The sequence below is a fragment of the Narcine bancroftii genome, chromosome 1 (assembly GCF_036971445.1).
Source record: "Narcine bancroftii isolate sNarBan1 chromosome 1, sNarBan1.hap1, whole genome shotgun sequence".
NCBI lineage: Eukaryota > Metazoa > Chordata > Chondrichthyes > Torpediniformes > Narcinidae > Narcine > Narcine bancroftii.
Genome location: NC_091469.1, coordinates 100,965,067 through 100,989,749, shown reverse-complemented (window position 1 = coordinate 100,989,749; position 24,683 = coordinate 100,965,067). Strand labels below are relative to the sequence as shown.

The following is a 24,683-nucleotide window of genomic DNA, read 5'->3' as shown; positions in this document are numbered from 1 at the left end:
GAAGTTTAGACTCTCCGAGGGGTGGGAACACCCCTTGTCAAGAAGGAAGAACAGCCAGAGTCCGAGCAACGTCCCGGTCGGGGGAGGTGGAGAAGCTGCTACCAGCGCCCTGACAACCTACTACAAGTGTGCAGTTGTTGCCTCGCTTCGGCAGTTGGGACCAGTCCAAGCGTTGATAAGTATAGTTGGGAAGGGCTTGCATATTGTAGTGTGAAATCAGCTTTTGAATTAGTAATAAATATTTGTATAAACTGAACTGCTCTCGGTGTGTGTGTCTATTTTCTTTCGGTAGCTCAAACACTGTGACCAATCTAAAATGAACAAAATGAGAGGTATAAGTTTACCCAAGACATGTTCCGAAGCACAAATTGCGCTTCGGCCAACTGCAGCCAACTACGTGGCTGATCCAACCAGAATGGAGGCAGGCGAACTGTTGCTGGCGGCAGCACTGGTGGTGGTTATAATGCAGTGAGGCTGCGTCGACCTCCATCTTTGAAGTCATCGGTTGCTCGTCCATGTCAGTGAGGCGGGACTCAGTGTAGGTGAGGCCTGTCGGGGGTCACCAAATTATGTAATGGCCTATCTGACGACACTACTTACGCAAGTGGTAATAAATGACACTGGAGTCAGTAGAGTCAGGTATCAGTACCTTTATTATACTTCACCACAGCTTTTATAGTTCCCACTGCATGTTTCATGCTGAGCCTTCTGGGATTCCGTAGTGACGTCATTTTCCAGTGTCGGGTGCCATAAAAAACGCAGGCTCTTATTTGCGCGCTTTTCATAATTGCTGGTGCTTGACCTGCGGCTGGAGGACTGGGACATTGTTGGGGGCTATGCGCTCTGGTAATGCACTTGCTTAACTGTTGTGGCTGTGCACAATTCAGTTGCGTGGGGCTCCCATGCAGTTGTGAGATAATGTTGTATTTTATATTGTATATAGATATGTTTTAATGGAGATAAATTGTGACAGGTTTTTAGTGAAGGTCACATACAAACACTTCAAAACAGATCTCATTTAAAATACTGGAGGTCTGCTCAAGCCAGACAGGCCTGGCTCCAAGTGTCTTTGCAAAAATTTTGAAGAGTGTCTATAGAGACTTCACCAATGGATTGTCGTTTTGAAAAGTAATGGATAAAATAACTTGGAGGATTAGGTTCAGAGCCCCAGGTTGTCTGAGTGCAGTTTGCTGATCTAAGAGGGTCATGTGGTTTTGCAAGCAGAAGGTGTCAAATAGGATTTTCTCTGAGTGAGAGAGAGAGAAAGAATTCAGTTCTGCAGTTCAGCAGCAGCAGCTAGGACTGGAACAGGACAAGCTGGCAAGCTTGTGGAAAAAAACTCATTTTGAAGACGGGTTGTGAATGTTTAGTTCAGTCAGAGGAGAGGTCTGGCTGCCTAATGATTCAATTGAAATCAGGGAAACAAAAATGAACTCTGTGGTGACCTGAAAGAAAGAGGTTATCATCTGGAAAACCCTGATGGGGCAAGTTTCTTCAGCAAGACACTGATGTGGCTGACCAGAAGGAACCAGTTTGTATCCAGCAAACAACAAATCTCTCTCTGAAAACCAACAAGAAATTCCTGAGTGGTAAGAACCTTTCAAGCACCAAAGCCTGGTGAAATTCATAAATGTTAAATTTTGTGCACTGTATAAGAATTGCCTGCTACCAGTGAACTTGGAAGAATGAGAAATGAGATTGGACTGTAAATCAAAGAACTTTTCTAAACTTACTCACATGTGCGCTTAGAATTAGAACGGGGTTAAGTTAGGTTAGTTATGTTAATAGTAATAAGATAAAGTTTGATCTTGTTTTATTTTAATTGAAAGCAAATTTTGTTTAAGTAACCATTTGTCTTGAAGAATTTCTATTGCTGCTGGGTTTTGAGGTCCTCTGGGCTCGTACTAGTACCCTGAGGAGGTGGTAGAGGCAGCCATCTGCCTCAAAGGCAGTGTATTGGTATTCCTCCGGTCAGATGGGGAGCAGATTGATCATGGAGAATGTACAATACTAGGCAATTTGATTGACCATATCCACAATGCAAGGGAGGGGATATGCATCTAGCTATGTATTGTGGTTAATGGCTTGGCTATAATCAATCAACATTCTGTGTTTACTCCCAGTCTTGACCACCACTACTTGAACTCTTCATGGGCTGGAACTGGCCTCTATGATCCCCTCATTCAAGAGTTGCCACTCTTCCACTTTAATGAATGGCCTGTCCTCTGCACTGTATCACCTGCTTTTTGTACCAACTGATTTACAATTGGGGGTGAGATTTGCAAATAGCAGTAGGGGATCAATACAGAGAGTAGAGAGAATGTGCATCAGTTGGGCCAGTGGGGGGGGTGGGGGCTGATGACAAACTGTGGATTGCCAACTGTGATGGGGTTGGGGAGAGGACTGTCATATTTCACCATAACACTCTTGAGGGTCACTGAAAATCCAATCCAGTAGCATTGGCATGTAGAGCTGTGGCATGATGAGTTTAAAGACCTTGTAAGTTGTGCCCCACACAATTAGCGTCATGGTCGTATAGCTGCAGATCTCGGCTGAGTGGGACTTTGAGGCCAGGCTGACTTTATAGGTTACTGGCCTTGCTTTAAGGGAGAAACACTGCACTGTATCGGGGTGGATAAAACTCTGTGCTCCTGCTATCAAAAAGCATCTTGTCACCTGATTGTTGATTGAGATGTCCATCATAGACTGGGAGAGTTGAGGCTGGCTGTTTTGCTCCAGTACTGTACTGTGGAGGTCAGTGTCAGATCATGGTCTGGTCCCTGTTGACTCATAGTCTGGGAGCATAATGGCGTCACCCATGCCGCAGCATGGTTATCCCTTGAAGTTGACAGCGTCCAAGATGGTGGCTCCCATGTCGCAGCGTGGGCAAATCCAGAAGATGATTGTGGCCAAGATGGCAGCCCCCGTGCTGTGCACGTGACAGCACTGGGACTGGAAGGCAACTGTGATCGACATCGCTTAGTGTCCCTTCTTTTTGCCCTTTGAGCACATCGCATTTTTCGCTAGGCAGCTTTTTCAGATGTGTTTTGGTTCACCACAAAATAGCAATTTGGGTGCTCTTGGGAAACTGCAGATGTGGTGGGTTTGCTCAACGGATGCAGTAGTGGATACAGGTGGCGTGTAAACTCACATCCCAAGATGGCAGCCCCCATGTGGACCCTGTGCTGTTCACTGACTAAGCTTTCACGTTATGGAGGGCAATCTCCAGCGATTTCACGAGGTTGATCGCCCCTTTGAAGTTCAACTTACTCGGCTCAAGTAGCCTCTGGCATACATAGTTCAATTTGATGCCTGCAGCATAGGCCTCCCAGTTCATTTCTTCAGTGTTTTCGGCAACCGACATCGAGCAGAAGTTGCACGCTTGTGCGAATTCCCACAGGGCATGGAGGAACTCATCGCTCAATTCACCCGATCTTTCTGCGGGTGGCCAGGTGGTACCTGGCGTATACTTTGTTGACTTTCTCCTTGCAATGGTCTTTGACTATGTCCCTGACCATTGGGAATACTCAATGTCTGACCCGCTAGAAGAGTAGGTGCAGGTTGTTTGCCTCTGTGGCCACGATTGCGGAAGAATTTTGCAAAATACCTCAAAGCAGCGTAGCCAGAGTTCAAAGCAGTCTGAGGCTTCTGGGGATTGTGGGTCGATCTCCAGTTTATAAGGCTTCAAAAGTTGTTCCATCCTTAAGAAAAAATATTGTAAATAAAATTGATGCGCTATAAATAACTCAAAAGACTGGAGTTAAAGAACAATAAATAGGGTTTTATTTACAGTAAACTTGAAGGTCATCACATGGTGTGGCTCATGCTTTTTGGGGAGGGGCTATACTGTTGGAGCCTTTATACAGGGTCAAGAGGGAGAAGCTACAGGTACAGTCGCAGAACAGGCAGAGCCAGGTAAATGAGGGTACAGCAGTTCACCACACCCAGAGTCCTGAGGGAATTGGGGAATAGTTTATGTCTGTAACCCTATTCCCTAAGAATGTTCAAGGATTCCATTCATATCTCTGGATATCTGAGGAGCAATGTATTTAGAGGCTTTTTTTCCTGAATCAGAGATGTATGATCCTCTCCAAGCAGTGGAACAGTCTAAATTTCTTTGTCTTTATAGCTGATGATCACTATCTTTTTTAATTCCTTGCCTCCAAATCACAGGATGATGCCAATAGCAATGTTTTGTGTCATATTTTCCAGTTTGTTGAATAGCAACAATCAAAATGAATGGCCACAGATTTGTCAACTTTATGGGACTCTAGTGTTTCAGAGGGAGTTGGATAATCGTGTGTGGCATTTTGCCTCTGTGGCCACGATTGCGGAAGAATTTTGCAAAATACATCAAAGCAGGTTTCTGGTCCTTTTGGGCTTGGTGAGAAAGATTGTAGGTTCAGAAGATGTCAAAACAACTTGAGTGAGCAGCAGTAATACATTTAATGTGGCAATGATGGAAATAGTAGAGATCTAGATTGGTACACCTTTCAATAAAGTGAAATAGTAAGTGAGGATACTTTAAAAATGTAATTAAACTATCCTTACACAGGAAACCTCACAAAGATTAGCGTATACAGAGCCGTTGTCATACCCACACTCATGTTCGTCTCCGAATCATGGGTCCTCTACTGGCATCACCTATGGCTCCTAGAACGCTTCCACCAGCGTTGTCTCCGCTCCATCCTCAACATTCATTGGAGCGACCTCATCCCTAACATCGAAGTACTTGAGATGGCAGAGGCCGACAGCATCGAGTCCACGCTGCTGAAGATCCAACTGCGTTGGGTAGGTCACGTCTCCAGAATGGAGGACCATCGCCTTCCCAAGATCATGTTATATGGCGAACTCTCCACTGGCCACCGTGACAGAGGTGCACCAAAGAAGAGATACAAGGACTGCTAAAGAAATCTCTTGGTGCCTGCTCCATTGACCGCTGCCAGTGGGCTGATCTCGCCTCAAACCATGCATCTTGGCGCCTCACAGTTCGACGGGCAGCAACCTCCTTTGAAGAAGACCGTAGAGCCCACCTCACTGACAAAAGACAAAGGAGGAAAAACCCGACACCCAACCCCAACCAACCAATTTTCCCCTGCAACTGTGTCTGCCTGTCCTGCATCGGACTTGTCAGCCACAAACGTGCCTGCAGCTGACGTGGACATTTACCCCTCCATAAATCTTCATCCGCGAAGCCAAGCCAAAGAAGAAGAGAAAAGAAGACACAGGATTAATGTACACATAACTGCTTATTGTAGTAATCTTCAAACCTGGAAGATTATGTCACTCTCTCAACTAAGTAACAGAAAACTTCACAATTGCATTGCCATTCAGTTTTGTTAGCTATCAGACTGAGCATTGAGCCAAAGGAATTTCTTGAGATTTCTGTGAAATATAAGACTCAGCAATGATCTTTGACTTGGATCAATCAATATTGCTTAATCAAACAAATTACCACAAAAATAGTATCATACATAACATGGCCAAAACTTTGCCAGTGCAATGATTGTGTATGATGAAGATTGCAAGCTACACAGCCAATGATTTCCCTGTCAACTTTGCAAATGCAGGGCAATGTGTGGAATTTGATGCAATCCTACATGCTGAAAGTTTGGAGGCAGAGCATTGAAAATAGCCATGATTGAATATGTAGCCAACAGAATGTCATGATCTCTAGAGCTCCATTCCACTACTGTCTGTATCTAGCTTTCTAAGAAAAGGATGTTACTGATTCAGGTCCAGAGAAAAGCCCTGCAATAAAAGCTTCATTTGCATAGTATGAAGGATTATTCTTACAGAACAAGAATACTCAGCCTGAACTTGCAGTCCTGGCAACTATTTGGGTGGTGTTTTTGAATTTCTGGATTCTAATTATTGGGAGTATGAGATGTGGAAGCAGTCAGTGATTGTAATGCTATTGATTATCCAAGGTAAGTGGCACTTTTGTACTAACCATTTATCAATCTGTTTCTGAATGCCTTTTTGGCTCTAGGCAGGGACTGTTTCATTATTTGAAGAGTCTAGGATTGGGCATCAGTTGTGCCATCATCATTTGAAGCAATTTAAAATGTTTGTAAGGCAGGAAGAACTATTGCCACCATGCTCCTTTGTTGAGGTATGACTCTAGCAATGAGTATTTTGTCCTTCGTGACATTGACTTGTTTTATTGGGGTTCTGTGATGTCAAACTCCATCAGCTTTTGTCTTTCATGTCAATGACAAGTATTTTACTCACATCTCTGAAATTCATCTTTTCATTGCATGCTTGGACAAAACCTTTGAGATCTGGAAGCAAGTGGTAATGACAAAACCCAAACTGGTCTTTCAGAAGAAAGTTAAAGGTTAATCCTAACCCTAATTCTGGAATATGAATCTACAGCCTGGAGCTTGTGTGGTTCTGCAGGCTCTGTTATATTTAGTGCTGTCAACCATTTTTTTTTTGAAAATGTTATTTTTCAGTTTTTCCAAAACAAACATACAATCCTATTTAATGTATTTACACTTTCTTTTAGTATGATTCACTTCTCAGGTACAAATACTATGCCAGTTTACTTGTAAATTCCTTCCCTCCCACTTAGTACTTAGTGTTTTTACTTCAATCACAGTGTCTGCAGGCATTTGTGTTTCACTTCTATTGCATTGGTATATCATACCAGGAACACTATGGGTGGTTTTGGTTTTTGGTCAGGCAAATTCATGACGAAGAGTAGCATTAAGTACAATTAGTCCAGTGGTTCTCAACCTTTTTCCTTCCACTCACATTCCATTTTAAGTCTTCCCTATCCCATAGGTGCTCTGTGATTAATAAGGAATTAGTTAAGGTGGTATGTGGGTATAAAGAAAAAAACACTATTTTAATCGCACCTAATTGTCTTGTTATGTGCACGGTTTCATAACTCCAAAGGAAATGGGCCAATGACAGTTTTTCTCAAGCAAAATATTTCATTAACAATCATGTCTAGAGCAGTGATTCTCAACCTTCCCTTCCCACTCACATACTACCTTAAGCAATCCCTTACCTATCACAGAGTACCGATGGCATAAGGATTAATTAAAATGGAATGTGAGTGGAAGGAAAAAGGTTGAGAACCACTGGACTAATTGTACTTAAGGCTACTCTTCGTCATGAATTTGCCTGACCGAAAACCAAAACCACCCATAGTGTTTCTGGTATGATATACCAATACAATAGAAGTGAAACACAAATGCCTGCCAACACTGTGATTGAAGTAAAAACACAATGCAAGTGTAAAAACATTGAAGATATTGCATTTTTTATGATTCATACAGAGATCACTACTTACAAAGGAATGGCAGTTGTTAACATTGTGTACTTTACCGTGCAAAGATAAAGATACATAACCAATGTTTTGGGTTTGAACCCTTCGTCAAGGTATGTTGAAAATGCCCTGCATCTGCCTACATTTTGCTCATAACTTTGATGAAGGTCTCAAGCCTGAAATGTTGGTTATACAGGTACATGATCCTTTATCCAGACATCTAAAATCTGGAAAGCTCCAAAATCTGGTAAGTGAGAAGAGAGGCGGCAGCACGAGTCAGGCAGGTGAGAGACTGGCAGCGCGTGTCGAGCGGGCGAGAGACCGGCAGCGCAAGTCGGGCGGACGAGGGGGAGAGACCGGCAGTGGGAGTCGGGTGGCCGAGAGACCGGCAACGTGAGTTGAGCGGGCGAAGGGGGGAGACAGGCAGCGTGAGTCAGGTGGGCGAGGGACCGGCAACACGAGTCGGGTGGGCAAGGGGGGGTGGGGTGAGACAGCAGGGCGACTGGAAGGGGGTGGGGTGGATACGGCAGCACAATTTAGATGGGCTTAAATCTGGCTTTCCGAAATCCAGAAAAATCCGAAAATCACTGTCCCCCAATGGTTCCGGGTTTCGTGTACCTGTATAGCTTTATCTTTATTTTCTGAAGTACATTGTTTGACCTGCTGAGTTTCTTCAGCATTGTGTTTTTACCAATCAATATCCTGGTTTCTAAACTTCAATCTCTTACATGTCTGGTTTAACTTGTGCATTTAATTTGTTTGCAATTTGATTGCTAACATTTTACAACTAATTTTGATCTAGGTTGGACAGAAAATAAGAATGTAACAGCCCGTGTTCCACCTACATCTCCTGTATTGAAAATAGTTAACAATGAACTTCCCACAGTATCTTCAGCTTCCAGTTTGACTTCAAATCTGAATTTCCAACCAACTTCCATTTCAACTTCTTCTCTGGATTCAACTGGGTTTTTGTCTCCAAATACTACAACTAAGTCTGTGATCATAGTTGATAAAGTAAGTGCCACACATCTCCATACATATGTCAAAGCTCAGGCATTTAGTGTTGCATTAAATGGCTGTGTAGTCCTTCTCGTCTCTGCCAAACTATTTTTCTGCCTAGTCCCACTGACCTGCACCCAGTCCATCGCCCTACTTACTCCTCCCATCCATGTTCCTGTTCAAATTCTTCTTTAATATTAAAATTGAACCATCATTCACCACTTCAACTGGCACCTTGTTCCATACTCCCACCTCCCTTTCTATATGAAGATGTTCCCCCTGTTGTTCCCCCTAAACTTTTCCCCTTTCACCTTTAACTTATGTCCTCTGGTTTGTATTTTACCTACTCTGAGTGGAAAAAGCTTACCTACATTTACATTCTCTATACACCTCATAATTTTAAATACCTCAATCAAATCTCCATTCATTCTTCTATGTTCCAGTGAAAGAAAGACCTAACCTGTTCAATCATGCTCTGTACTCCATTCCTGAAATCTGAGCAACATCCTAGTCAATCTTCTCTGCACTCATTCAATCTTATTGGTATCTTTCGGTAGTTAGGTGACCAAAACCTCACTCAATACTCCAGATATGGCCTCACTACCCTTATCTTCATCTTTGGCTTGGCTTCGCGGACGAAGATTTATGGAGGGGGTAAAAAGTCCACGTCAGCTGCAGGCTCGTTTGTGGCTGACAAGTCCGATGCGGGACAGGCAGACACGATTTCAGCGGTTGCAAGGGAAAATTGGTTGGTTGGGGTTGGGTGTTGGGTTTTTCCTCCTTTGCCTTTTGTCAGTGAGGTGGGCTCTGCGGTCTTCTTCAAAGGAGGTTGCTGCCCGCCAAACTGTGAGGCGCCAAGATGCACGGTTTGAGGCGTTATCAGCCCACTGGCGGTGGTCAATGTGGCAGGCACCAAGAGATTTCTTTAGGCAGTCCTTGTACCTTTTCTTTGGTGCACCTCTGTCACGGTGGCCAGTGGAGAGCTCGCCATATAATACGATCTTGGGAAGGCGATGGTCCTCCATTCTGGAGACGTGACCCATCCAGCGCAGCTGGATCTTCATAAGCGTGGACTCGATGCTGTCGACCTCTGCCATCTCGAGTACTTTGACGTTAGGGGTGTAAGCGCTCCAATGGATGTTGAGGATGGAGCGGAGACAACGCTGGTGGAAGCGTTCTAGGAGCCGTAGGTGGTGCCGGTAGAGGACCCATGATTCGGAGCCGAACAGGAGTGTGGGTATGACAACGGCTCTGTATACGCTTATCTTTGTGAGGTTTTTCAGTTGGTTGTTTTTCCAGACTCTTTTGTGTAGTCTTCCAAAGGCGCTATTTGCCTTGGCGAGTCTGTTGTCTATCTCATTGTCGATCCTTGCATCTGATGAAATGGTGCAGCCGAGATAGGTAAACTGGTTGACCGTTTTGAGTTTTGTGTGCCCGATGGAGATGTGGGGGGGCTGGTAGTCATGGTGGGGAGCTGGCTGATGGAGGACCTCAGTTTTCTTCAGGATGACTTCCAGGCCAAACATTTTGGCAGTTTCCGCAAAGCAGGACGTCAAGCGCTGAAGAGCTGGCTCTGAATGGGCAACTAAGGTTTCATTAACAATTTACCCTTCAAGTCATAGCCTAAAGCTATTTCTTTAATTTCCTGTTAACTTACTGCTTTGTCCCTTAAGTCAATAAGATCTGTATCTACCTCTGTTGCTAAATTAACTCTTTCCTTGACAAAGAGAAATCCTTACTCTCACAATTACCCTGCTCTTTCAAAACTATTTCAGAAGTCTTATGCAACTTTACCATAACACCCCAATGCCTATGCTCAATACTTTGATTTATGAAGGCCAATATGCCAAGAGCTCTCTTCACAACCCTCTCTACCTGTGATGCCACTTTCAGGGAATTGTGTATCTGTATTCCCAGATCCCTCTGTTCTACTGCACTCTTCAGTGTCCTACCATTTACCGTGTATGTCTTTTCTTGGTTTGTCCTACTGAAATGCAGCATTTTACACTTGTCTGCATTAAATTCCATTTGCCATTTTCAGTCCATTTTTCCAGCTGGTTCAGATCCCTCTGCAAGCTTTGAAAACCTTCCTTACTGTCCACAACACTTCGGATCTTATAGTCATCTGCAAATGATGACAGCAGCAAGAACAAAGCATGTCCTGTTTTATCTCTTTTAATTTAATTCAATTTATCTGCTATTATAGTTTTGCTTCACCAATACCTGTTCAGCTAAATCAAGTGTAGTGCGTTGAATGACTCAAAGATTTGCTGACTCAAACTAAGGCTTTTATTAACAAAAGAATGGAGTGTAGTACATCGAGGTCGTCCAGTCCAGTCTGACCTGGGTCTGGTTAGGAGCAGACCTTTATGACCTGCCAGTAGACGTGGCTACGGCTCTCAGCCAATCACTTTTACTATATGTAAATATATTACAAATATATACTATGGTGATAGTATCCTGTACTATCGCATCATGTAAGAATTTTAATGCAATTTAGTGTACTTAGTGATATTAAATGTGAATGTGTTCTCCTGATTTAAGGAAAGAATAAATTCTGCATGGGGTTAATATTACTTACTGCTTTTTTACTATTGGTGTGATAAATCTTTCTCCTTTAAAAAGTCCCATTTTCAGGTGTTCAATTATCTGCCTATCTCATAAGTTGGAATACAGATATTAGTATCTTCATTAGGACATGTCCAGTCATTTTTAGAGACTGTAGATTAGAACATCAACTCTGGATTCATAGTTAATGAAAGAAAAGGCCATTAAAAATGTGCTTTATTCGTTTTTGTGTCTGGAGGAGCTGAAGTGCAGCTTTAAGGTTTCCCACTCTAGTCTGAATGCATGATTATGCTTCTGTGGTTAAATATTATGTGAACAGTAATTCACTGCCAGCTCCATCAAATCAGATACTATTAATTATCATATAATAAAACAGAAATGTAGTAAAGCACAAAATTACCTTTAGTCTGCCATTAGGCAAAGATTCGCCATTAGCGAATATAATGTGTTACCTTTTGGCATGAAAAATGCCCTTGCAACATTCCAAAAGATGATTAATTCAGTAATCCAAGGGTTAACACATATAGATGCTTTTATATAAATGTCTTTAAAAGAGATAGATTGTGGGGGTTTAGAGTAGGTCATTTGACAAACAGATGTTAACATTTCACCAAGACATCTCATTTGAAATGCAAGAGCTATGCATAAACAGAGACTTCATGTCCACAGAGACTTTACAGAAATTTTGAAGAATATAGAGAAAGAGAAGCTGTAATGAGTCCAGAGGACCCCAAAACCCAGCAGCAATAGAAATTCACCAAGACAAATGGTTACTTAAACAAAAGTTGCTTTTAATTTTCTTTAAACATAAAAACAGGATCAAACTTTAATTTACTACTATTAACTTAACTTAACCTAACTTAACCCCCTTCTAATTCTAAGCTCATGTGTATGTAATGTTCAGGAAAGCTCTTTGCTTTAATAATCCAATCATTCACTTCTCAGTTCTCCAAGTTCACCAGTATCAGGCAATTCTTATACTGTGCACAAACTTTAACATTTCTGAATCTTCACCAGGCTCTGGTGCTTAAAGGTAAATGGGTACTGCTTAGGAAGGTCTTATTGGTTTCAGAGAGAGATTTGTTGCTCATTGGACACACACACAAACTGATTTCCTCCGATCAGCCACTTCAGTGTCTTGCCGAAGAAACTTGCCCCATCATGGGTTTTCCAAATGATAACCTCTTCATCTAGGTCACTACAGTTCCTCTCTTTTCCCTTATTTCAGGAGAAACACTTTAGCCATCGATTTCCTCTTGTAAGGACTACAAGGGTTTTCACCAGGCTGAACTCAAAACTCACAACCCATATTCATAATGGGGTTTTAAACAAACCTGCCAGCTTGCTATGTTGGAGTCTCCAAAAGCTACTGTAGAAATGACTTATCTCTCTCTCTCTCTCTCTCCAAAGAATCACCTTTTTTTCTCTCTCTGTTTGCAAAACCACATGACCCCTCTTACAACAGCAAACTGCAACCAGGCAGTTTGCTTGCTCTGGAATCAGTTTATGTCAGGACATCTGTTGCTTTAAAGACAATAGTCATTTATTCCACAACATCAGTCCAATTAACACCTACTTGTGAGGTCTCCATAGATGTTCTTCAAAGTTTCTGTAAAGTCTCTGTGGACATGAAGTCTCTGTTTATGCATAGCTCTTGCATTTCAAATGAGATGTCTTGGTGAAATGTTAACATCTGTTTGTCAAGTGACCTACACTAAACCCCCACAATCTATCTCTTTTAAAGACATATTTATATAAAAGCATCTATATGTGTCAACCCTTGGATTACTGAATTAATCACCTTTTGGAATGTTGCAAGGGCATTTTTCATGCCAAAAGGTAACAGACTATACTCGTATAAACCGAATGGAGTTACAAAAGCCAAAATATTCTTTCCTCTCTCAGTTATAGGCATGCACTAGTAACCCTTCAACAAATCCAACTTAGTAAGAAATTTATCTTTCCCAATTTTATCAATACTGTCATCTATTCTCGGAATAGGATAAGCATCTGTTTTAGTTACTGAATTAGCCTTCCGGTAATCTGAACAGAACCTAACAGTTCCATCTGGTTTTGGTACCAGAATACAAAGAGAACCCCAATCTGAGTTTAAAGGTCTAATAATATAATTTCTCAACATATATTCCACCAAGTGATCCATGATTTTACTCTTCAGAATGTTTATTCTACATGGGTGTTTTTTTTTATGGGACTTGCTTCTGCTACGTCCACATCATGATAAATCACTGATGTCCTTTTTGGCACATCAGGAAGCAAATTTGTATATTTCAAAAGTAATTCTTTCAACTGCATCAGTTCTTGTGACTTAAGGTGGTTCAATGTTTCTTACAAATTTCCCAAAATTTCTGAGTTAGACAAGCACACAGGAACCATGGTTGCATTAGGGTTACCCTCACAAGATTTTTTTTCCATAATCTTATGATCCATAACTTCCTCAACCCTTCAAACAACTAACACCTCTGATACAGATTGTTCTCCACTACCCTTATCTTCATAATAAGGTTTCATTAACAATTCACCCTTCAAGTCATATCTACAAGCTATTTCTTTAATTTCCTATTAACTTACTGCTTTGTCCTTTAAGTCAATAAGATCTGTATCTACCTCTGTTGCTATATTAACTCTTTCCTTGACAAAGATAAATCCTTACTCTCACAATTACCCTGCTCTTTCAAAACTATTTCAGAAGCACTGGAAAATCTCCATCAACTGGATCTTCCTCAGCTCTCATAATTTTCTTAGACCTTGTTACAGCACATGCAAGATATATCTCACAACCCTCTTCAACCTCCACCTTACTAGGCTGATTTGTTAATCTCAAAACTGACCCAACTTTATCCTCTGACAAATCATTCCCGAATAAAAATGAGGAACCCTGCATGGGTAACTTTGAAATTACTCCTACTCCAACAGGTTGTTTAATTAATTCTGAATTCAACACTAAGTTGTGAAGGGATATTGACTCTACCTCACCTCCAATACCTTTAAAAATTTGTCTCCCCTGTGTCAGTCTTCTGATCAAGAGTTAAAACATTTTCCAACAACAGTGACTTAGCATCCCCAGTATCTTTTTTTTAAACTTTATTTATTCATTCAAAATAAAGATAATAAGTAACATATATAACAATAAACAAAGCATGAATGTTATATTTTATATATATGTATTAAAAAAAAGAAAGAAAAAAAGGAAAGAAACCACCCACTCCCCTTTCAGCCAACTCTCCTAAGGAGAGCCATAAAGAAAAAAGAAAATAATAAAGAAAAGTAAAGCATACATATTAAAATCTAGTCAATATAAATCAAAATGTAAATATTCTGAATATAACAACCACCTATTAATAAAAAAACTATAGTTATCCATGAAACATATGTAATTTTTTCCATTATTAAACAATATTTCATCTCATCATGCCAAAAGTCTCAAATTTAATAATTTCAGGTAAAATCATATCTCTACCGAACACATGTTTTACCAAAGATTGAAATTGATAAAAATATTCTTACGCTTTAATCGGTCTGTTTAAACACTGAATGTTAAAAGTAGCAAACTTCAACTTTGACATATCCACTAATATTACTAAAAACTAATAATATCAATATATAAAGACTCAGATCAACGTAAATACGCCCTCCAATACGAGAAAAAGAAACCACAAATTAAAGTCTAAATAAAATGAAAATAAAAAAAAGATAAGAAAAAAAAACCCAAAAAAACTACCATAAGGTAGTAATCCTTAAACAAAAGTTGGGTGTGGATCATCCACCAGTGGCTGATGACTAGTAGAACATAGAGCAAATTTCTCCCTCCCCAGCCAAACAAATAATAACAACAAGGTATCATAATGACATAAAAAGAAAATAAAAATAAAAAAGTTCTTCTATTCATCCAAGAAATTCCAGACTCGACGACCCCATTTCAAGGAAACGGACTCTTTCCATTCCCATTTCTCCCATTTCTGCCGTTTCTTCCATTTCCAGAACAACCAGATTTTTCTTTAAGAGACAATCTCTTTGTCCTCTTACATCTGGCAACGAGTCAGCAAAACTCATTGCTTCGCACTCATTCTCAAAAAACCGAGATTGAAAGTCTCCACAAAACACCTTCAACACTGCCGGATAGCGAAAAGTAGACTTATAACCTTTATGCCACAAAACTTCTTTAACTGGATTAAATCGACACCGACGCTGAATAACCTCTTGACTCAAATCAGGATAGAAAAAACTCTACTATTCTGAATCATTAACAGAGCTTGTCGTTGTCTCGCGTCTTGCACTGCTAAACGAAGTATCGTTTCTCTGTCCAAATAATTCAAACATCGAATTATCATGGGTCCTGGTGGTTGACCAGGCAGAGGTCTTCTTAAGGCTCTATGAACTCTTTCCAATACCAGACCTCCAGAGAAAAATTCCTGCCCCAGTATTTGTGGAATCCGTTTGGTAAAAAAACGAAGAGGATCTTGTTCTTCCATACCTTCTGGCAAACCAACAATTTTCACATTATTCCTTCTACTTTGATTCTCCAAATAATCTACTTTCCTCTCTAACTCCCTCTCACGTTCTCGCAATTCTTTAACGGATTCTTCGACCTCCAACACTTTTTCTGTATTAGAAGCCACTTGTTATTGACATTTCAAAAAAGCAGCCTTAAATGGTTTAAAATCCTCACAAGATGCTTCCACACGTATTTTAACTCTATCCAGTTCCAAACTGAGCCTCTGAGATATTTCATTCAGCATAGGCTGAATGATAAGGCTTAGCTGTTTACATTGTAATTCAGAAAAGCTCAGCCCTGCTTTCTCTTGCGTAGTGGCAGAACCAGGTAACTGCAGCTCCTGCTGTATCTCAACAACAGGCAGTTTAACAGTTTCACTGCGGGTCTGGACTCCTAGCGACGGCACCCCGACTTCCTCAGGGGGCCGACACTGGTCTCCCCCTGCAACCCGTTGTTGCTTCAAAAACTCACAAAACCAAAATATTCAGATTGGAGTATGTCCTGGGGTATTTCAAGCAATGGAGTCGTCTTCTTGCATGCCCCCTCTGTTAAAGTCAGCAGGCTGCCAGAATCAGGATCCACATCGGGGGCACACGCACCTTCCTCCTGAGAACAGGTAATTCCAGCGATGCCCTTCTCCTGGTGAGTAGTAGTCATTTTTTCAGCTCCCACAGGCATTCTCTGTGGTTTAGGCTTGAAAGAAAGCAAACCTGAAGTTGTAGCAGACTGTTTAGGCTCTAAATCTTCAACACTCCGAAAATGTAGTTTCTTCTGTTCTTGAGGTTTAATCTTTTTACCATTAATAGCCATAATAATTCCTTGATACTTTAAACTAAGTTTTAAAAAATTTAAACCTGAAAACAAAAAGTTAAAAACGGGTTCTTAAAAGTCTGGCCAGAGAGGTCGAGATTACACGTCTAGACTCTTCGCCATTTTGCCATGCCCCTCCTGCATCCCCAGTATCTTGAAGAAGTTTAATTGGAACCTGTGATTCTCTCTCCTTTACTGAAACCAAGCCCTCTGACATAAAAGGTTTGAAAATATCCATGATATTTTTACAAGGTTTGGAACATCTGCTCTCCTTAAATTCAACTGAAAAAAACCTCCATTTCTCATCTCTTTTTCAATACTAGACAATTCGCAATAACATGACGAGGTTTCTTACAAAAATGACATACAAATCCAGAAGTTCTGTCCTTTCCCAAATCTCTTAACACTCTCCCCAGACTTAATTTCAGGCTTACTAATCGTCCCACATTAACTCTTTGAAAATGCTTAATATTCTGAAATGTATTTTTGTGAATTAAGGCAAATTCGTCCACTATTCTAGCCTTGTCTCTCTCATCCAGCTATATTTTAATCACATTTGGAACACACCTTTTAATTTTCTCTATTAATATCAGTTCTCTCAACCTGTCAAAATCATTATTTATTCCTTTTGAGGCTCACCAGTGGTCAAAACATACAGATATTTTTTCAGAGCAAAATCCATATAAGATTGATTCCATGTTTTCACCAAACTCATAAATTTTTGTCTATTTACCTCTGGAACCAACTTATAAACTTTCATTTCTGCTTGCTTGACAGTATCATAATTTGCCACTTGCTCTGCAGTCAAGCTACAGTATGCAATTTGTGCTTTTCCTTTGGAGCATTAGAGGCCACTTTGGCCATCTTGAGCTCTCAACAACCTTTTCAAAGAGCTGAAAATATGTATCTATATCTCCCTCATCAAAAGGAGGAACTAGATTTACCTCTCTACTAGCCAAAAACCTCTCCCTAGTTACAGTCTCAATTCTCATACTTCCCTCCATCTCAATTTTTAACTTCTCTAATTGAAACCATCTGCCCCTTTCAATTTCCTCACTCCATTTTTCAGCCACCTCTAACTCATATTTCTTTTGTTTTTCAGTTTCCTCTACCTCCTATATCCTGTTTTTCAGCCTCCTCTGTTTTTCAGCCTCCACTCTTTATTTTTCAGTCTCATATTGTTGTTTCTGCAACTCAAAATTTTGTTTCTCTCTTTCCTCTTCCACCCTCTGTTTTTCTCTTTCTTCCACCCTCAATTTCTCCAACTCCAATTGCAACTTAAAAGATATGTCCTCTGAAAAATTATCTGTCTTTTTGAACAAATTTTCCTTCACTTATATAATATTTCACCATATATTTCACTGTATTTTCCTCATCAAATGCTTGACCAGTCAACTTTAATGCCTTTGAAATAACCATCAGCTCCTCTTTTCTTTTGCTCTGTAGCTCTGCAGGTGATGGTTGTGACAAAAATGTATCAACATACATTGCTGTGTTTTTCCATACGCAAGCTTTAAATTAGCTTGAAAAAAACAATTAACTCATAAATCACAAAAACTCCAATTTTAAATCAGAACGGACGAGACCCCTTAAAATGTTATGAGCCCAGAGGACCCCAAAACCCAACAGCGATAGATATTCACCAAAACAAAATGGTTACTTAAACAAACGTTGCTTTTAATTATCTTTAAACATGAAAGCAGAATCATTCTTTAACTTATCATTATTGACTTAATTAACCTAACTTAACCCCCTTCTAATTCTAAGCGCACGTGTATGTAATATGTGTGTGTAAGTTTAGAAAAGTTTTTTGATTCACAGTCCAATCTCACTTCTCACTGGTTGCAGGCAATTCTTATACTGTGCACAGAATTTAACATTTATAAAGTTCACCAGGCTTTGGTGCTCAAAAGGTAAATGGTTACCACTCAGGAAGGTTCTTGTCGGTTTTCAGAGAGAGATTTGTTTTTCCAGGACATCCACAACTGAAGTACTTCCATCAGCCACCTCAGTGAATTTTTGATGAAATGTGCCCCTTCAGGGTTCTCCGGATGAAAACCTCTTTCTTTCAGGTCACCACAGAGTTCCTTTTTGTTTAATTCATTCCAAGTGAAACATTAGACAGCCAGTCATCTACTCTTGCATGAAGCACAAGAGCTTTGACCAGGCTGAACTAAGCACTCACAAGCTTTTGTCCTGTTCCAGTCCCTGCTGCTGCTGCTGACTGTAGAACTGATCTCTCTTTCTCTCTCTCTCTCTCTCTCTCTCTCTCTCTCTCTCTCTCTCTCTCTCTGAGAAAAAGCCTGTTTGATTCTCTCTGCTTGCAAGACCACATGACCCTCTTAGAACAGCCAGTTCTTCTTCAGACCGTCTGCGGCTCTGACAAGATCTTTCATCTGTTGCCTTTAGTAAACAATAATCCATTAGTGAGGTTCCTTGAGCACTCTTCAAAGCTCTTGCAAAAGCTGTGAGGCCTCGATATGTCTAGCATTAGCAGAGCTCCAGTATTTCAAATAAGATCTGTTTTATAGTGTTTGTATGTGACCTACTCTAACAAACCTTTCCCAATTTATCTCCCAAAAAACATATCTATATATTCTGTAACAAAACAAAAATTCAAATCACATCCAATCAATATATTTTGTATCTCCACCTGCGGTTTTTAAGATGTCCTTCTCAAAGACTTTATCATCATAATTTGGGGTGTAAATATTCATAATTGTCCATGATTCTGCATAAATTTTGCATGTGTCATTACCAATGTTCTAGCTTGATCGGTTAAAGTCTCTTCGCTATTATTATTGGTATATGTTTATTAATTAAAGTCTCCTCGACTCTTGCCTTTGATCCAAATGATATTACTTATCCCACCCAACTGCTTTTTAATTCTGAATGTTCCACTTTTGTAAAATGTGCCTCTTGTAAAAAGACTATATCTGCCTTTAATTTTTTGTATGCCAAGACCAGTTTTCTCTTCATGAGCTCGTTAATACAATTAAAATTAAAACTAATACATTTTATTGTTCTATCTATAATCTTCTTTAAAACAATATTATAACAGTAAAATCTCTCACTCTTTAAATAATAAAGTGATCCTTTGTGGCGGCGTGAGCAGTGGAAGAAACACAGCCACCACATTGTGGGTCATTAAGGTCTGTTTCTATTCCAATTCAGCACGCCTCTATAAGAGCAGCATGAGCTCAGTCACCTGGTGTATTGTGACATCATAATCACTGCCCAGGATGCACGCTGGAAGGGATGCTTGAGTCAGAGAGAAACCTCTGACGACATCATTTCCCCATGGCTGCCCCGCCATGTGGTGATACAAGAGGGGCTGGTTCACCACAAGGATGTGCGCCACCACACAAACCCCCAGAACCGGCTACATGTCCTGTCGTTTTGGCGGCTGGCCGCAGCACTTGGGCATGACCGTCTGCACTGGCTGTGATAAGTCCAGATGGGCTGCCTTCAGCGGTCCACCATAAAAAGTTCCTCTCTCCCCCCAACGTCCAGGGTGTTGGTTCTGCCGGACCGGCGCAAGACTTTGTATGGCCCCTCATACAGTCGCTGTAGTGGTGCACCTTGCAATCCCCTCTGCACAAAAACAAACTGGGCTGAGTCAAGCTCTTTGGGGAGTTGAAACAGCTGGGTGCCATGGCGTGCTGGTGGTAGGGGAGCTAGGGAGGCCAGTTGCCTGCGTAGGTTCACCAGCAGGTTTTTGTCAGTGGCTGTGGTGTCAGGGTCTGGGCTGAAAAACTCACCTGGCAGGGAAATTGGTGTGCCATAGACCATCTCTGCTGCTGAAGCCTGCAGGTCCTCCTTGGTGCCGTCCTAATACTGAGGAGGACCCAGGGTAGTTCGTCCGCCCAGTCTGGTCCAGATATCCTAGCCATAAGGGATGCCTTCAGGTGCGTGTGGAACCTTACCAATAACCCGTTGGAATGGAGGTGGTATGCTGTGGTGTGGTGGAGCTTGACCCCCAGCAATTTTGCAATCTGAGTCCACAGGGCAGATGTGAACTGGGCCCCTCTGTTGTTAGTGATGTTAGCCGGGATTCCAAAACGGGTGATCCATTGGCTGACCAGAGTCCTAGAACACAGTGAGTCGAAGGCCTCCTTAATCAGGACAGTCTCCGGCTACCTGTGGCCCGATCCACCTCCGTGAGCATCCTCAGACACTGGCAAGGGGCCCAACGACATCAACATGGATGTGTTGGAATCTGCGAACCGCCGGGTCAAAGTTCTGGATGGGAGCTCACATGTGTCGTTGGACCTTGTAGGTCTGGCACCAGGTACATTTCCTAGTCAGTTCTACCACCTCCTTCTTCAGTCCATGCCACAAAAACTGCTCCATGTCCATCCGCATGCTTGTCTTTACCGCCGGGAGAGAGAGGTTGTGGATCAGACTGAAGACCTTCACCCTCCAGTACTGTGGGACTACTGGGTGCGGCGTGCCTGTTGAGATGTCGCAGAGCAATGTGTCTGGGCTGCTGGGCACCCAGACATCCTTGAGTTTGAGGCCTGAGATGGCGGTCCACAGGGCCTGCATCTCCGCATCGTTCCTCTGTGTCTGAGCCAGTTGCTCGTAATCCAGGCTGGGCGCGAGAGTGTTGATGGCTGGACAGGAGGGCGCATCCGCCACTGCATTGTGCTCGCTGGCCCTGTGTCAGATGTCGGTCGTGAACTCAGACATGTACGAAAGGTGGCGCTGCTGTCTAGCAGACCATGGATCCTTGGCAATCACCAGTGCTTGAGTGAGGGGATTGTGATCCATAAGGCTATGAACGGCCTGCCATCAAGGGAGTACCGGAAATGGCGGATGGCCAAATATAGTGCCAGGAGCTCAAAGGCGCTGTATTTGAGCTCTGGTGGGTGCAGATGCTTGCTGAAAAAGGCCAGTGGGCACCAATGTCCATCAAGACACTGTTCCAGAAACTCCCACCACTGCCGTACCTGAGGTGTCCACGGAGAGCGCTATGTGTGCCTTCTGCTGCGGGTGCACAAGCAGCATGGCGCTGGCTTGAGCCTCCTTTGTCATGATGAAAGCCCTGTCTGCCTCCTCTGACCACGATAAAGTCTTTTCTTTGGTGGCCACCCGTGCGAACAATGGGTGCATGGTGCATGCGGATCCAGGGATGAAATGATGATAAAAGTTCACCATCTCCATGAACTCTTGGAGGCCTTTCAGGGTGGAGGGTTTGGGGAATCGTTGAACAGCCCCTACCTTCTCCGGCACCGGTGTGGTCCCAGCTGCCCAAATGTTGTGCTCCAGGAACTGGAGGGACTCCTTACCGACCTGGCATTTGGCCGCATTGACTGTGAGGCCGAAGTCTGCCAGCCGGGCAAAGAGTGTGTGGAGATGGGCTTTGTGTTCATCGCGGTTGTGACTGGCAATGAGAATATCGTCCAGGTAAATGAACACAAAGTCCAGGTCTTTTCCAATCGCGTCCATGAGGCATTGGAACCTTTGGGCCGCATTCTTTAGACTGAAGGACTTATGCAGGAACTCGAAGTGGCAGAAAGGGGTGATAATGGCCGTCTTACCCACATTGTCTGGATGCACCAGGATCTAATGATATCGCTGCACGTTGTCCACTTTGGAGAAGACCCATGTGCCGTGCTGGTTGGCGGAGAAGTCCTGTATGTGGGGCACCAGGTACCTGTCAGGGGTGGTTGCATCATTCAACTGACGGTAGTCCTTGCATGGTCTCCAGCCCTCAGATGATTTACAGACCAAATGGAGTGGCGATGCCCAGGTGCTGTCCAAGCGCCAGACAATTCCCAGTTCCTGGAGCCTGGAGAACTCCTCCTTTGCCTGCTGGAGCTTCTTGGGTGGCAGCTGTCTGGGTCTAGCGTGCAGCGGGGATGTGGTGAAAGACCCCATGCTGGGCAGGGTGGCGTTGAACCGTGGCTCTAAGATGGTGGGGAACTTGTGGAGCATCTCATCAAACTCATCCCTGGTGGAGGCTATGGTGGCAATTTTGGGCCTGCGGGCTTCTGCTGAGTCCTGGCGGGTGGAGTGGAACATTCAGGCATTGACCAGCCTTTTGCCCTTCATGTCAACCAGTAGACTGTGAGCTCTGAGGAAATCGGCCCCTAACTGTGCGGTGCCCACGGAGGCTAGGACGAATCTTCAGTGGAACTTCTCCTTCCCGATCTGGATCCGTGTCCTGATTGTGGAGCTGTTGGCCGCCCACAGGGTTGGCCTCGAGATCGGGTGCAAGTCTCTAATGTTGTGGGAGGAAGGATACTGAGTTCAGCCACCATGTCCACCAGGAATCGGCGGCTGGTGGATCTGTCCATCACATGAAGGAGGCTGTTTGTGTGGCCAGCTGTCACAGCCATCAACGGCGGCTGTCCTAGTCATTTCCGTGAAACCTGCAGGCCTGGCAGCACTTACGGGCTTGCGCTCCACCACGCTGGTGGTAGAAACACCAGGTCAATTGGCCCTCCTCTGGCTTGGTCTTGGGGGTGGCTTGCGGTTGACAGGCCCTTGATCATGCCACCTGGTTGAGGGCTGCCTTGTTCTCCCTCTACGTGCACCAGAGAGCATCCGCATGGGCTGCTGCTCTCCTCAGGTTTGAGAAGTCTTCACCTGTGAGGAGCAGCTGGATGTCCTCCGGCATCTGTTCCAGGAATATCTGGCGGAAGAGAAAACAGGACGTGGTCTTTCACCAGGGCCAGCATTTCATCCATCAGCGCCGATGGACTACGGTCCTCAAGCCCATCTAGATGAAGGAGCCTGGAAGCCTGTTGCTGGGGAGTTAACCCGAAATTTCCAAACAGCAGGTCTTTGAGGGCGCTGTACTTGCCCATAGACGGGGGGTGGTTGATGATGTCATCCATCCTCGCTGCCGTATCTTGGTCCAGAGCGCTAGTGACATGATAGAACATCATGCATCTGAGGAGATGTTGCGGAGTTGAAATTGTGCTTCCGCCTGCCCAAACCACGTTCTCGGTCAGTGGGTCCAAAAGGTGGGAAGCATTAACCTCTGCTGAATCCATGGTGTTTTGAGTTCAGAAAAATGTCTGGGTTCATTGGGGTCATCACTGTGGCTGTGTAAACAGTGGGAGAAACACAGCCTCCACGTTGAGGATTGTTAACAACTGTTTTTATTCAAATTCAGCACGTCTTTATAAGGGCAGCATGAGCTCAGTGACATAATTGCTCCCCAGGGTGTGTGCTGGAAGGGATGCTGGAGTCAGAGAGAAATCTTTGATGATGCCATTTCCCCATGGCTGCCCCGCCACGTGGCGATACAAGCGGGGCCGGTTCAACATGAGGATGTGTGCCACCACACCTTCTGCTTTAAGAAAAACACATAGTGTTTCTGACCCTTTGGTGATGTATACGTAGAGTTCTGAAAACGCACAAGAAAAGCCTGTGGAATCTCTTGAGGAAGAAGAACCCCTCCCTTTGTTGCCATCTTTTTTTTGCTAATCCTTTCCAAGCACCATTCTCGCCTTAGACTGGAGTTTCTACCCTGTTACCACTTTTCCCAGATTTTCTCCCCTTTACTGAGCTCACCGTGAGCATTTCTACACACTTTACTTTTAAACAACAAATACCAGACAGTTTTGTAAAAATTTAAAAAATACATCTTTTACTATTTTTACCGAGTTCCATTATAAATATTTTCACAATCTTCTCCTCTTTCAACCTTGATCTTTTTTCTTTATAAATTTCGCAGGAAGTCTTCCATCTCCTTCTTGTTCTTGAAAAATTGCAGGTTCTGTTCCGCTACTTTTTTTCCTCAAAGTAGCAGGATATATTATTTGAGTATTTCATGCATAGTTGCCTTTTCACATCTTCAAATACTTTTCTTTGTTTTATCAGGTTCAGGCTAAAATCTTGAAAAAATGGTACCTTTTCATGAGTAATCTTGGGAAGGCCATTATTCTGCTTAGAGTAATCATAAGACGGTCCCACAATTATCTCCCATTCTTGGTAGCTTAAAAGTCTCACCAGAACTGGCCTTGGTCTCTCTGGGTCTGAGTGTTTGGTGAGCTCTCTTGATAAGCAGTTTTTCTCCACATTTATCTTCTCCCAACACTGTGGGATCCATTTTTTTAAAATAGTTCACTGGGTCTCTTCCCATGATTCCTTCCTTTAGTCCAATAGTTCAAACAATATTTTGTTGAAAACATTCTCCATGTGATCAATTTTGACAAGCAATCCTTGTTTATACAACTCCCATTCTTTGGCTTTCTTTTCCAATGTCTCGAGTTTTTCATGCTTTTTTGTCAATTAAAACTCTGCTCAACCCGTTCTCTCCATCAGCTCTTCAACAATCTCTTTTATTTCAGTAATTTTCTCCATCATATCTCTCTTAACCATTTCAACATTTATGAATCAGTTAGTCAAATTCTCCATTTTTTTCCAGGATGATGCTCAGTTCTTGAATCAACTCCCTAGTTTTACTTGATTCTGCCAGTCTAGTTGCCAGTTTGCACTGCTTCCTTTCAGACTTTCACCTGGTGTTCCCGGTTGAATAGGAGCTTCTTCATTATTGAT

General features: G+C 42.7%; 1 protein-coding gene across 21 annotated transcripts in view; it reads left to right on the top strand.

Annotated features, from left to right (window-relative positions):
- The window catches only part of LOC138761686 (uncharacterized), a 155,809-nt gene that overhangs the window by 63,196 nt on the left and 67,930 nt on the right, over positions 1-24,683 (top strand). For 5 of the 21 annotated variants that reach the window (XR_011356459.1, XR_011356460.1, XM_069934288.1 and 2 more), the window contains one exon: positions 8,082-8,293. The exons of 15 other annotated variants lie outside the window; for them this stretch is intronic. Coding sequence is in view for 3 of the 6 variants with exons in the window: in XM_069934288.1 (XP_069790389.1) it covers positions 8,082-8,293 (212 nt within the window). In the remaining 3 variants the exon portion in view is untranslated. Of the gene's footprint in view, positions 1-5,992; positions 6,116-8,081; positions 8,294-24,683 lie in introns of all 21 variants that reach the window. One more of the 21 variants, XR_011356458.1, reaches the window with a different exon arrangement.